Below are 12,500 nucleotides of genomic sequence, written 5' to 3' on the forward strand. Positions count from 1 at the left end.
GAAGGTCCACCGAAAACTACCCATCCAAGAGGCGTTCTTCCAGCAACTAGCTGTCCAGTTTGCCTGGTCTGTCCAGTATGCATCTGGGCTTAATCAATTCTTAATAGGAAATCAAAAGGACCATTGCCTCTGTGTATCCTTTTGCACTCTAGTCCAAGAAGCTTAACCATCAGTTTAAGCTGGACTGCTGACACTTCTCTATTACACGGGACTCCAATTGGCTTGATTGAGAACATCTTGGTGTTGTGTAGTGATGATACAGGAACTTTGTAAACTTCAGTCTTGATTGTCCCCTCTCCTCCTCCCACTTTCAAAAGTGTTATGGCAGTGTCATTCCCTTTGAGCCCCAGTGCAGCTGCTCTTTCTTTGCAGATTAAGCTGATCTGCGCTCCTGAGTCAAGGAGAGTGTTACTTTGCTTTTGGAACCCATTTTGACCATAAATCTTGCATGTTATCACTGGTAAAAGAGTTTTATGTGGCTTGGAGAAAGACATGATGCCAACTTAAACTGCAGTGCTCTTGTGAAGCAACTGGTGATGAAAATGCATGCATTCCCTGCCATTGTCAGTGTTCGTACACTTTCGATGTCTCCCACAGTTATCAATTTGGTGCTCTCTCCCGGCTGCTTTCATGCAACTAAAGCAAACGTGGTTTTCTTTGGCAAGATTGATACGCTGGTTGATACTGACTGCAACAAATTTATGGCATGTATCTGGCCGATGGGACAAGTTTGTACAGTACCAGCATTTGTACCACTTCTGGTTGGTTGTTTCGACTTGCAAGGCATAGACTGATCTGCTAGATCTCAATGGAGCAGTAGCACGCATATGTGATTTCATCTCTACATCCATCTACTTCATCCGTCGCTCTAAAGTTGTCTTTTCTCCCTGATGCTCCAAGTCTCATGACCAAACCTTTCAATCACCGGAACACATTTTTTGCTCGATGATAGATAGCATGTGACTATTGTCCATGTCATTTTGACTTCCTTATTCCTTCAGTGTTGAAGCTTTATTTAACAAAGTGAACTAAGTCGCAAAATCTTGCATCTCCTCCCAGTTGCAGAGCTTTAAACTTTACTATGTCTTGAGTGATTGTATTAGACATGAACCTTGGATCTCTGTAAATAGAGTCCGAATAATCCTGTGCTGCCTCGTAGTCCAGAGCTATTCCTTTAATTAACTCTAATGGTCTATCTCGTAGACATGTGCGAAGAAAAGTTATTGCATCCCTTTTGCTGTATTTTGATTCTATTTAGACATCTTAAGCTTTTCCATCTTAAAACCACAAGTGCCAGTTGTAGCATTGGGGTTGCGCCGGTAATGTTTTGTAATTCCCAACTTGTGAATAAAGTGGGTTGTTTCAGGGTTTTGGTTGTGTTTTCCTTGTGAATTTCCCAGATTGGGAAAAGTATACCAAACCCTTACATGGGACAGGAATATCCCTTTTTTTTTTCTTGTCATGGGAATTTCTCATCCTAGTATTTTTCCAGACATGGGAATTAAATGTCCCAATATTTTCCCTGACATGGATTTTTCACATCCCAAAAATTCCCCAAGATGGGATTTTAGTGTGCCAAACATTATCTGGTATGGGGTTTTAATGTCCCAAAAATGTCCCTCGTGTGAGGTTTGATTGTCCCACCAATTTCACTAAAATGGGTATTAAGCGTCCCATTTATTTCCCTGACATGTGGTTTGATTGTCCCTGTAATTTCCCTAGCATGTTGTTTGATTGTCCCAAAATTTTCCCTGTTTGTCCTCACAAATTTCAATGACTTGGGTATTTAATCTCACTTATTTCCCTGAAATGGGTTCTGACTGTCCTAGCCATTTTCCCGTAATGTCTTGGTTGTAGTATAATGCACTAAAAGTAGTACTGAGTTATATAAGTATTTACAAACAATCATGATTCTTAAACTGTTTATTAAATTTCCTGTTAAATTACAATTGTAACTGGCACTTTTGATAACAATAAGTTTCTTATGCTTCAAATAGTATTATTATATTCTAAGGGTACCGTAAACGTCCATGTATAAGCCGCATCTGTAGATAAGCCGCACCCCCGATTTGGAAGCGCAGAATTTGAAGCAACACTAAATACTGCACTTCTGAAGTGCACAAAATGTCTAAACAGCAATTTCTTTGAATACAGTTATATCCTCGTGTATGTTTTTCACCACTTCTTTGACCTTGCAGTAATCATTTCGCACTAGCTTCCTGGCCAATACACTCATAAGCTCTGTGGGTTTCAAATTAGTTAAGTTCCTTTGCTGTACAGAAAACCTTTTCTTAAGGATGTCAACAATATCATGTCTGTTTAAAATACAGCCAAAGACACCCTTTACAATTGCTTGATTGACTGCCAGGGGCCAAGCTGACATGCCTTCACTCACAACAAATGAGGGAACTTGAGAGCAAGCTGGTGATTCACTTATACAGGAGTCATCATCGTCATCGATATCCTCATCAACAGGTTCTGTATCACCACTCTCAGAGGGAGGAGAACTTTCTCTTTCTGATCCAGATGCAAAAGAAATTCCACTTGCAGACAATTCTCCACTGGACAACTGCAAAACAAAACATAGTTTATCAAATCTCTATGGACAAAAAAACAGTCAATTATTGTTTTCCCCTCTAACTTTTGTAACTGACATTCTTTTCAATCCCAAAACTTAAACAATGACACGGAGTAAGAGCAGAGGTTGGAGTTCCCAGTTGCTTATTTAAGTTGGTATGCAGGTAACCACAGACCTATTATATTTATAACCAAAGTATAACATAAGAGAATTAGAGATACCCACGTGTTTCACTTTATGCTTCTTCCTACTTTTTTCCTCCTTTGGTTTATGATCAGTTTCACTCTGAAAATGTTTGAAATGGAAAAAAATAATGTAAGAAGTATGTTTAACCTCAATTGAGATAAATGTTTTATAACAATAATAAAAACACAAAACAATCAGAAAGCTGTTCAAAAGTAGCATTAACAAGAAGTTTCCAAGGACACACATTAATGAGCCCTTGTCAAAATCACGTGCAAGTAGAAAACAAACCTTGCAGGATGTTGTTTTAATCTTTCGGTATCGTCGCTGTTCAGTGAAGAAATTCTGAATATGTCTGGCAATACCATCAGCATTGAAGTTGAGTTCTGGTATTCCACACTCTGGAGTAATTCTAGTAGCAAATTCTGTCAGCTGTTGTTTTGTATCTGGACTTTTAAATTTGGGTAAGATTTCTCCCCATCTTTGTGTTGTTAACAGCCCAATCTTTTTTCTCCTCTATAAAGTTGTAGATAAAATGTAAGCCAACATATACACCCTATGATAAATAAGATTTACTGAGAATAATAATAATCATCTTTATTGAGGAAACTTTTTCATAAAAGATATGGTTTTCAAAAAGGACCTCAAAACTAGATATATATATAGTAAAAACAACAAAGCTATAAAATTGCAAAGGGATTAAAAAGGTACAAAAAATGCACAAAATTTAAAAATAAGTATAAGTAAAAATTAAACGTAAGTAGCTCTATTAAAAACTTAAAAACATTACGTTTAAAACTATTTACATTCCTTGAGTCTTCAATTGTCTGACTGAGGGAGTTAACATCGGAAACGGCATGATATTGTGTTCTTTGCCTCCCTCAATTTCTTTTGACACGTGGTAATCTAAAATTGCCTTTGTTACGTGTATTATGCCTATGAAGTACGTCTTGTCTAATCAAGTCTATATCGTGATTAATTAAGCCATTGATGCATTTGTATACGTGTGCACACCTTCTTTGAAATCGCCTTTTCTTTAGAGGCAGCCACTTGAGAACGGCTAATGCCTCAGTGGAGGATGAGTACAATGGTCTGTTTAAAATAACTTTAGCCTAATTTTGCAAAACTTGCAAGCTAGACATAAGGGTAATATTATGTTTATCGCCCCATACAAGATCAGCATATTCAAAAAGGGGCATAACAAGACCTTTATAGAATAGTAGATGCTTCCAAAATCTTCAAAGCCACCAGCCGTATTAATTTTATCATATTTTTGTCAAAAGGTACTATAATAATTATTAGCTTTTCACTACATCAGCCAGTTGGCTTGTTTTTTTTTTGTTTTTTTTTTGTTTTTTTTTGTTGGTTTGTTTTTTTTTTTTACATTTCAATTCTTGTACACATTTTCAATTTTTTTTACAAGTAGAATGGGCTTATATGCAGACTGAATGATTTATACCAGTCCATATTTTTTATCCCTCAGACACCAGCAGCAACTGTCAATGAGTAGGAAATTATTTCAATTGATGAAAAACTAGTAATACCATCGTCAAATCAGGATCAAATTATAATTATCACAAAAAATGCTACTGGTAAAATCAAGTAAAAATGTGTAAACCAGTTTATATTGTTGAGGCCTGTAGTTTATTCATGTTTGGACTGTGTTGCTGGCCCTGTATAATATGTAAAACAATGTTCCAAAAGTTGAAAATTGAATGAAGTCAGTAACAGAAATTGAAGTAAGTGTCACTTATTCCATAAAAAAATCAGCAAATGAAACGTCAAACTTCCCTGAGTATAAATGTATGAAAAATTGTTGGTCACAAAAACCCGAAGTGAAAAAATTGCACGGTGATAAACTGCATTACTTAGCAATGAGCTAGAGGAATGTACCCTTACATTACTGCCAGTTGTCTAGTTGTCCTCTGGTGTGATATCGTGCTCATTCTTTAAGCAGTCTTTATGTGGTGACTGGTCGAGAAATCTGTTAAATAGACCCTTTGAGATTATGGATTTGTCTGCCTGCTCATTAAAGGCTTGGAGGTATTTTTCCCGAGGCACCTCATATGTGGCCAAGTCTTCATCAGTTACATCTGCCGGTAGCTTCTTGTAGAAGATGGTGCTTCTGTCGACGGATACGACAGTGCCAAATCCATCTGTTGCCAGATTTTCCATTGTGCCACTTAGAACCTCAGCAGATGGCCTCGCATTCCCACTAAAATTGCGCTGGGCCAGACGTGTAGACACAAAATGCCCTTTACATAGCAGGATGCGCCTCTGCCGTTCATAGTGGTCACTTGAGGCATTCTCTGTATTAGACTTCACAAGCTGCAAAACATGAAACACCTTTTTAGTAATCCAGTAACAAGTACTGCATCTGAAAATGATGATTCCTGATAAGCTGTTCATCAAGGAATTTTGAAGGATTGATGCTATTGTGTGATGAAAACATCAAGTTCTTTATTAGTTGTTGTTCCTTTTCTAAGTATATGAACAGCTGTAAGTAATCTTTCAGGATGAATATTTATTGATTATTTTCTTTAATTTGTAGAAATTCTGATGGACAATGTTTGCCAAACCATTTCTAGCATCAGTCATCAGATGTCAAGGTTCAATAAAAAATAATGATCTGTTATCAAGCAGTTAATCAGAATTAAATTTGCAGGTGAAGAATTTGGCTCAACACTTATCAATGTTGTGGCGACAAACTGTAGACATGCCGGTTTGGGCGCTCTGGTTTTTGTGTACCTTATCGGTACTTAATTTTTATACTTTGGTAAGATAGTATTTCGCAGGGTTTTATTTTTGCATATTCAATAGGCAAATATGAAAAAAGGATATTAAAATTCATGATTCAAGCATTTAATCTTGATTTTGTGATTTATACATAAACCAAGGTATTCATCAATAAAAATGAACGTCAAACAAAAGAGTAGAAAATGTAGCTCTACTTGATGGAATAAAAAGGAAATGAAAACAGAAAAGCAATACACTGCCTGGTTTCCTAGGCTTGTATTTTTCAAATATTATGCCTCTGTTCCTCTGTGCCCACTGTTCCTCTGTGCCTACTGTTTCTCTGTGCCCACTGTTCCTCTGTGCCCACTGTTCCTCTGTGCCCACTGTTCCTCTGTGCCTACTGTTCCTCTGTGCCTACTGTTCCTCTGTGCCCACTGTTCCTCTGTTCCCACTTCCTCTGTGCCCACTGTTCCTCTGTGCCTACTGTTCCTCTGAACCTACTGTTCCTCTGTACCTACTGTCCTTCTGGGCCTCTGTTCCTATGTACCCTATGTGCCTACAGTAATCGGTGACGAAGGTAAATAACTTATGACGTCAGTCAGGTCGTCGTAAACGAGCCACGAGCCGGAATTACGGAGCTGCACGCGACTGTGCTGTCACGCCAAAAAACAGTAAATAAATCATTGATCTGACGGTTTTGATGATTCTTTTCCCTCTATACTCTAGCAATTTCATAAAAAAATGCGTTCACTCTCTTTAGCAGAAGTGCTGTGGTTGCTTTAGGTGCTGAAATTTGATCGATTACACTTTGTTTTGAGAAGACTTCACGGGGCATGCAAGGACAACAACAAACTCGATATTGGCAAATGTCTTTAGGAAATAATACCAGTGACATCAGATCGTAGAAAGTCGAGGCCTGAAGACTACAATATTATTGAATTATGATTTGATGCTTTTTCGTTTTCAGGTCGAATCAACAGAGATCGTGTGCAGCGATTGTGGAAAAAAGTACAAATCAAGAGGAGCCTACCAAAGGCACAGAGCTACAAAGCACGATGCAAATCAAAACGCACATCATTTAACTTTGACGCCAAGCATTCTTGCTGAGATAGTAAACAATGCTTTGAAGAACATTAGAACATTTGCAGCAGATCTAAGGAACGACTTAAAACAATATGAATATGAAGAGCCTGGGGGAGAAACACAAGAATTCACTGTGATAAAGAAATTATTTGAAGACTATTTCAAAACTGGGAATGCTGAGAAATTCTATGGCAACTATTATACCCAAGTACCATTGAAATCTACAATTTTTTTCAAAGGACTGTCTCGTAATGCTGCAACACTTCTTGCGACCAAGGTAGCTGATTTTATCCAATCCTTCTGCAAAGGCACCAAGTCTTCTAACAAAAACCCACCTTCTGTTCAAACAGTGCTGTCAGAGAAAGAACAAGCTGGTCTGCAGTATGTTGGTGGATATGTGTTGTATAACTTGCACAAAAAGTATGCAAGAAAGAACACAACTGAGACCCAACAGGCAATCTTGAGAGCTGGTAAACTGGAGCATGGATATGAGAACCAAAAACTGGTATCGAGTTTAAACCGTGGGGGATTGTGGAACATTACAAAGTATGGATAGAGCATTTTCCTCAAAACAGAGTGTCATTTTAGACAATTAACTTCAGTAAATTAAATAAGATAAGATAAGATAACTTTATTTATACACGGTATTTCCATCAGTTGTTAATTATCTATAAAGGTATATCTATCTTCTTAACTATAATAAAATCTAATAATAACAATTCAAATAAAAGAAACAAATAAAAAAATCTGCTTTTCATGGAGGCCGTGTCTAAAATTTACTTAAAATTAAAATATTACTTTAAACTGTGGCGACTTAATTTAGATTTGAAATCGGTCAGTGAAGACGCTTGTCTTAGGTCTAAGGGTAAGTCGTTCCACAAGTGAGCTCCGCTGTACAAAAAACTTCTCTTAAGATAATCAGTTTAAGGTTGTGGAAGAACGAATTTGTTTTCCGTATTCCTTAAACGATAAGCACTAGAAATTAAGTGTTACATTCGGTAGCTTTAGGATAGCACCAGAGCTGTTGTATGACTTCTTTGTCTTTAAACCGTTGTCGCCATCATCGATCAACCGCGAAAGTTTTGTGTCGACAAAACTTTCAAGCTCTTCGAGGGTTCCATTCCAGCTAAACCTTTTCTTATCAGCGTTGTATGATAAATATTGTTCGAAATCAAAAGAATTACCTTCGTAGTGAAAATTAGAGGACGAGTCAGAAACGTTTGAGGCAGAGATCGTGTCAGTGTGTCCATCCGCCATGACCTTTGGAATCTCAAAAAGTGGATATTGCTGGCATAGTGCATAACACAATAACTGACAGTGAGATATTGTCAAGCTATCAATGTATGGTTTCAGAGGCAGAGCTGATACCCAATGTTGAAGTGAGCAACAATGTCTTCCATGCTATTGTAAGTTTATATATAAGGGTACGGTCATTTTCTTGTGCTAAAGACATCATTCAGCGCTACAAAATTAATGCAAAGCAATCACAGGGTAAAGCACTCCAAAAGGAAATCATGAGGAGTCATGAACAAGAAACAGTTAGGCAAGAGTAAAATAAAACATTAACTAGCATAGAACTGAAATATCTTACTAGTTGTTCAATTCCCTGCCTTATACATTATTTGCTAAATTTTTCATTGCCTATGGGAATTAAAATAATTCGGAAAAAATGTAGGAGCCCTTTTTACTAGGCAAACCCCAAATATTTTTTGCAAGTACAATTTTTATAATATGTGAATGGTAAAAATGCAAAAATAGCAGTTATTATGGTACCCTTCAAATGAGACAAAAAGCACTGTGACCTGTCAGCCTCAACTGTATAATTTTGAAAACAAAATATCTCTGTGGGATTAACCGTAATTACAGAAATTGAAATATGGACCATTGTCTATAAACCCAAAACCTACTTCTGTGAAACTGTAAAATGTTTTGAAATAATTCCTGTCATGTCAAGATTCTCAGACAGACTTCTTTGTTATTTAACTTTTGAATGTTTTGGCAGCACTCCATGCAATTACACTTGTCCTCTGATAATGATATACATGTATAAATATACATAAATCCTACCAGGCAATTGCAAGCCACAGTTACATTAAAGTTTGAGCTTTTTTTGACACGGCAACTTCTCATCTGTAACCTGCACCCATGCTCTCTTCTTGTCCTTCCTGCCTCTAGTGTTTCCACTTTGACATGAAATTGACCTCTCAATTCTTATAGTGTTGCTATTGTACCCAAACTGACTTATGTCTGGGTTGTCACTTCGTCTACCGAGCTGTCGCTGCTTACCAAAGAACTCTTCTGCAGGATCCTGACAGAATCGTTCCATCAGAACATACTCCATACCCTCTTGAAGAAGGAACTTGGTAGATTCAATGGTAGATTGAACAGTAAGCTGGAAGCCTTTGTACGTCTGCCAGGAGAGAAACATGCGTGCCCTTGCATTCTGACTGAAGTTTCCAGGTCTGTTTTCGGTGCTCTCTTTCCAGCTTCTCAGATACTCGAGGAATTCCATCAAGAACTGAAATCTATGAAAAATGTCAAAAAAAAAATGTTGGAACCCCCCCATCATGTATGGTACGAGTACCCCCCCCCCCCCATGGCTCTGTCACACAAATTCAAACTGGTTTGAATTCCTGTGACGTATCACAGGGACAAAATAAGCGCAAGCAGCCTTTTTGCAGGGACATTAACATGACTAAATATGCATAATAAATTAGTATCTGCCATGAAACTAGACATACCTTTCATCCTGAACAGATCTGTAAGGAGCCAAGAATGGCTTACGCTTCCTCTGGTGTTCTGTAAGACTTCGCACATTGAGGCAGTCAAAGAACTGGTCCACCATCTCACAGATTCTGGCAGTACCTGCAGCCACTGGTGGGCCAAAGGTCTTTAGCACTGACGCTACAGAGGCACTCAAGACCTGGGCAGCAAGATTCACCCGCATAACAGAATAAGCATTCAGATTGATATGATCGTATGTCAGCCTCGGTAAAAGTTTTAGACCATTATCAACATCCTGGAAAAACATCTCTGTGATGTGCTGCCACAAGATGTAATTGCCATCTTTCCACATATATCTTGTACAGGTGCCAGAGCCTGGGCTCTTCAGGCAGTTCCGGGTGGTTTTCACAAGGTGTGGTGCATCTGAAAAAAAGTATATGAAACGGTGTGGGGCATAAAAGTTCACTGTGCGGTAGCATAAGTCACCACCAGCACCAGCATTGAGTTCAGGCAATAAAATCTCCTGTTTGGAGAGGCACCATCTGAGGTTACCGCGAAAACCCACAAGTTGCAGGAGGTTTCCAGGATACCAACTGCCTCCCAGAACAAAGGCATCATTTGTGCAGCAGTGATCCCAGATGTGGTAAAGTGTGCAAGTGCAAACTTCAGTTCAGTGTACACTCCTTGTACAAGAAATATGAGAGCATATGATGCAATGACATCAACTTTCTCTAATGCAGCAAAGTTCAGTTCTGGGTCACCAAGGTCTGTGAAACCAATAAGTTCCCCAGTGGCCTTGTCTAGAACAAGATTTGCGTTCACCTTCATTTCATCAAATAATAAAACAATCTAACGCTGGACATCATAATAGCTTGATGTCTCTGACTTGAGCATTTCAATCACTTCCTTCTGAAATCCTCTCTTAGGTTTTATTGCATTTCTGTAGTCCTTCGACCTTCTTTGGTTTGGCAGAACTAGCACCCCACTGTTGCGTAGTTCCTCATAACATGATGGACTCTTTGCAGCCAGAGATAAACAAAACCTGATTATCATCGGGTGATAACGCACTCCGGTAGTGCTCCTAGTAAACAGCTTTCTTTGTTCTTATAATAATAATAATAAATAATAAAACTACTTATATAGCGCTTATCCAGTCCTGTTCTAAGTGCTTTACAAAAATATTAAAATATCACACGTTAAAATAATATTAAAAGTAAGTCCTAAGTTAACTGATGTCTAACATATAGGCGTTTGACATGGATAATAAAAGAGATCATACATTAAAGTAATTTTTAAAAAGATGAGTCTTAAGTTTACGTTTAAAAATATTTAAATTGTCACAAGAACGAATGTCATCAGGTAGTTTATTCCACAGTTCAGGAGCCGAAACAGCAAAAGCTCTATAGCCATAGGACTTGAGATTAAAGTTGACAGGAGTCAGACGCAATGTTGAAGACGAACGAAGCGTTCTTGAAGTTGAATAACGGCGTATTAGGTCTTGAATGTAGACAGGAGACTGCTGGTGAAGAGCTTTATGGGTGAGCAGAATTATTTTGAATTTAATTCGCTCAGAAATTGGAAGCCAGTGTAGGTAGAACAAAACAGGGGTGATGCGGTCGAATTTACGAGAGCTGATAATAAGTCGAGCCACCGCATTCTGCACTGATTGGAGCTTTTGGATAGCGTGTTTGGGGACACCATATAAAAGAGAGTTACAGTGATCCAACTTGGAGGTTACAAAGGCGTGGACTAGAGTCTCAGTGGTCTTAATGGATAGTAATTTCCTTATACGGGAAATGTTCCGAAGATGATAGAAGGCAGATTTACCGACAGATTTGACATGAGGGAGCATTGACATAGTACTATCGAAAACAATGCCGATATTTCTGGAAGATGAAGACGGCTGTATTATGTCAGAACCAAAACGAAGTGGAGGTATAGACTGTTGAGGGTTGTGCTTTGAATAAAGGTTGAGAAGTTCAGTTTTGTCTTTGTTTAGCTTCAGCTTATTTAAGGCCATCCACTAATCTAGATCAGATAAGCAATTCTCGATTTTAGCAATGCTACTGGTTAATTCCAGATCATCGTTAACGGAAAAAGAAATGTACAACTGAGTATCATCGGCATAGAAATGAAATTGCATGTCGTGAAAACATAAAATGTCGGCAAGAGGAGCAGTGTAAAGTAGGTAGAGGATCGGCCCAAGAACGGAGCCTTGAGGTACTCCACACTTGAGCTCACGAGATTGCGATTTCCTCCCATCGATTAGGACGACTTGTGTGCGGTTAGTAAGGTAGGAGCGGAACCAGTCAAGTGCAGTGCCACGTATTGAGAATTTAGAATTCAATCTTTTGAGCAGTATTACATGGTCAACAGTGTCAAATGCAGCGGAGAGATCTAGTAACAGGAGCATGACACAGTGGCGATTATCGATAGCAAGCAAAATGTCATTTTGAACACGGAGAAGGGCGGTTTCGCAGCTGTGGAATGATTTGTAGGCAGATTGTAGCGGCTCTGTGAGTTGGTAGAAGTCAAGATAAGCTTGAAGACGCACTGCCACAACCTTCTCAATGACTTTCGAGATAACTTTAAGGTTCGAAATAGGCCTAAAATTACCAAGAACTTCGTGGTCCAGGTTCGGTTTCTTGAGAAGAGGGGTTACAACAGTGTTTTTAAGGGACGAAGGTAGAAAACCAGATACCAGTGACAGGTTTACAATACTACAAATAGATGGTAGGAGCAGGTCCAGATGTTCTTTAAGTAACGTGGCTGATAAAGGATCCAGACAGCAGGATTTCTGCACAACAGAGTGGGCAATCTTCAATAGTTCAAGATTTGAAGTAGGTGAGAAGTTGCTAAGCTCACAATTAGTGGTGGAAATATCCAGTGAGGAAAAGTAATCCGGAATTTTAGAAGTAGTAGGTATACTTCTAATACGGGTTATTTTATCTTCGAAGAAGGTAACAAATGTATTAACGAGATCTTCAGCTGATGTGCTGGTTGAATAACTTTTCTCTGCTTTCCTGTGGAGGAGACGGTCGATTAATCGAAATAGGGCTTTGTTGTCGTTGCCAGCCTCTGAAATACGATTAGAGTAGTAATCCATTTTTGACTTAAAAATGGTGTTCTGAATAATAGTGCGTTGATTAGCGTAAAGTCGATAGTCTGATTCAAGTTTGGAGCGTCACCAGTGCCT

General features: G+C 38.5%; 5 protein-coding genes and 1 pseudogene across 5 annotated transcripts in view; 1 reads left to right on the forward strand and 5 right to left on the reverse strand.

Moving 5' to 3' along the window:
- Window positions 1-89: 89 nt before the first annotated feature.
- Window positions 90-1,833, reverse strand: LOC149037437 (uncharacterized; annotated as a pseudogene).
- A 287-nt stretch (window positions 1,834-2,120) lies between these two features.
- On the reverse strand, window positions 2,121-5,479 carry LOC149037438 (uncharacterized). Its single transcript, XM_089186323.1, has 5 exons — window positions 5,471-5,479; window positions 4,823-5,089; window positions 3,053-3,277; window positions 2,804-2,863; window positions 2,121-2,569 (listed from the first exon to the last, which is right to left on the reverse strand). Exons 1-5 carry the CDS (start codon window positions 5,477-5,479, stop codon window positions 2,129-2,131), a joined length of 1,002 nt encoding a protein of 333 aa, XP_089042449.1. The 3' UTR covers window positions 2,121-2,128.
- Window positions 3,169-8,125, forward strand: LOC149037439 (uncharacterized). The gene has a single exon (XM_089188452.1). The coding sequence runs from the start codon at window positions 6,447-6,449 to the stop codon at window positions 7,134-7,136; it is 690 nt and encodes a 229-aa protein (XP_089044578.1). The 5' UTR covers window positions 3,169-6,446; the 3' UTR covers window positions 7,137-8,125.
- Window positions 8,126-8,528: 403 nt separating this feature from the next.
- Window positions 8,529-9,656, reverse strand: LOC113678748 (uncharacterized). The gene is made up of 2 exons (XM_089188451.1): window positions 9,322-9,656; window positions 8,529-9,105 (listed from the first exon to the last, which is right to left on the reverse strand). The coding sequence occupies exons 1-2, from the start codon at window positions 9,654-9,656 to the stop codon at window positions 8,673-8,675; spliced, it is 768 nt and encodes a 255-aa protein (XP_089044577.1). The 3' UTR covers window positions 8,529-8,672.
- Window positions 9,657-9,766: 110 nt separating this feature from the next.
- On the reverse strand, window positions 9,767-10,132 carry LOC149037440 (uncharacterized). The gene has a single exon (XM_089188454.1). It carries the CDS (start codon window positions 10,130-10,132, stop codon window positions 9,767-9,769), a length of 366 nt encoding a protein of 121 aa, XP_089044580.1.
- A 2,097-nt stretch (window positions 10,133-12,229) lies between these two features.
- Window positions 12,230-12,500, reverse strand: part of LOC149037441 (uncharacterized) — a 1,912-nt gene continuing 1,641 nt past the window's right edge. Inside the window, exon 1 of the mRNA XM_089186327.1 lies at window positions 12,230-12,500. This exon is cut by the window's right edge and continues 1,641 nt beyond it. Coding sequence (XP_089042453.1) covers window positions 12,489-12,500 — 12 coding nt within the window. The 3' untranslated portion in view covers window positions 12,230-12,488.

This window comes from Pocillopora damicornis, chromosome 11 (genome assembly GCF_964200805.1).
Source record: "Pocillopora damicornis chromosome 11, jaPocDami1.2, whole genome shotgun sequence".
Taxonomy (NCBI): Eukaryota; Metazoa; Cnidaria; class Anthozoa; order Scleractinia; family Pocilloporidae; genus Pocillopora; species Pocillopora damicornis.

Bases quoted from the DNA above. Each gene is read 5' to 3' on its own strand.
- LOC149037438 (XM_089186323.1), bottom strand. The intron at 2,864-3,052 runs GTTTGTTTTCTA...AAACATTTTCAG, and splicing joins TTAAAACAACATCCTGCAAG to AGTGAAACTGATCATAAACC. The intron at 2,570-2,803 runs GTGGGTATCTCT...TTTGTTTTGCAG, and splicing joins AGAAGCATAAAGTGAAACAC to TTGTCCAGTGGAGAATTGTC.
- LOC149037439 (XM_089188452.1), top strand. From the start codon at position 6,447: ATGCTTTTTCGTTTTCAGGTCGAATCAACAGAGATCGTGTGCAGCGAT.
- LOC113678748 (XM_089188451.1), bottom strand. From the start codon at position 9,656: ATGTGGAAAGATGGCAATTACATCTTGTGGCAGCACATCACAGAGATG. The intron at 9,106-9,321 runs GTATGTCTAGTT...CATTTTTCATAG, and splicing joins AGATCTGTTCAGGATGAAAG to ATTTCAGTTCTTGATGGAAT.
- LOC149037440 (XM_089188454.1), bottom strand. From the start codon at position 10,132: ATGAAGGTGAACGCAAATCTTGTTCTAGACAAGGCCACTGGGGAACTT.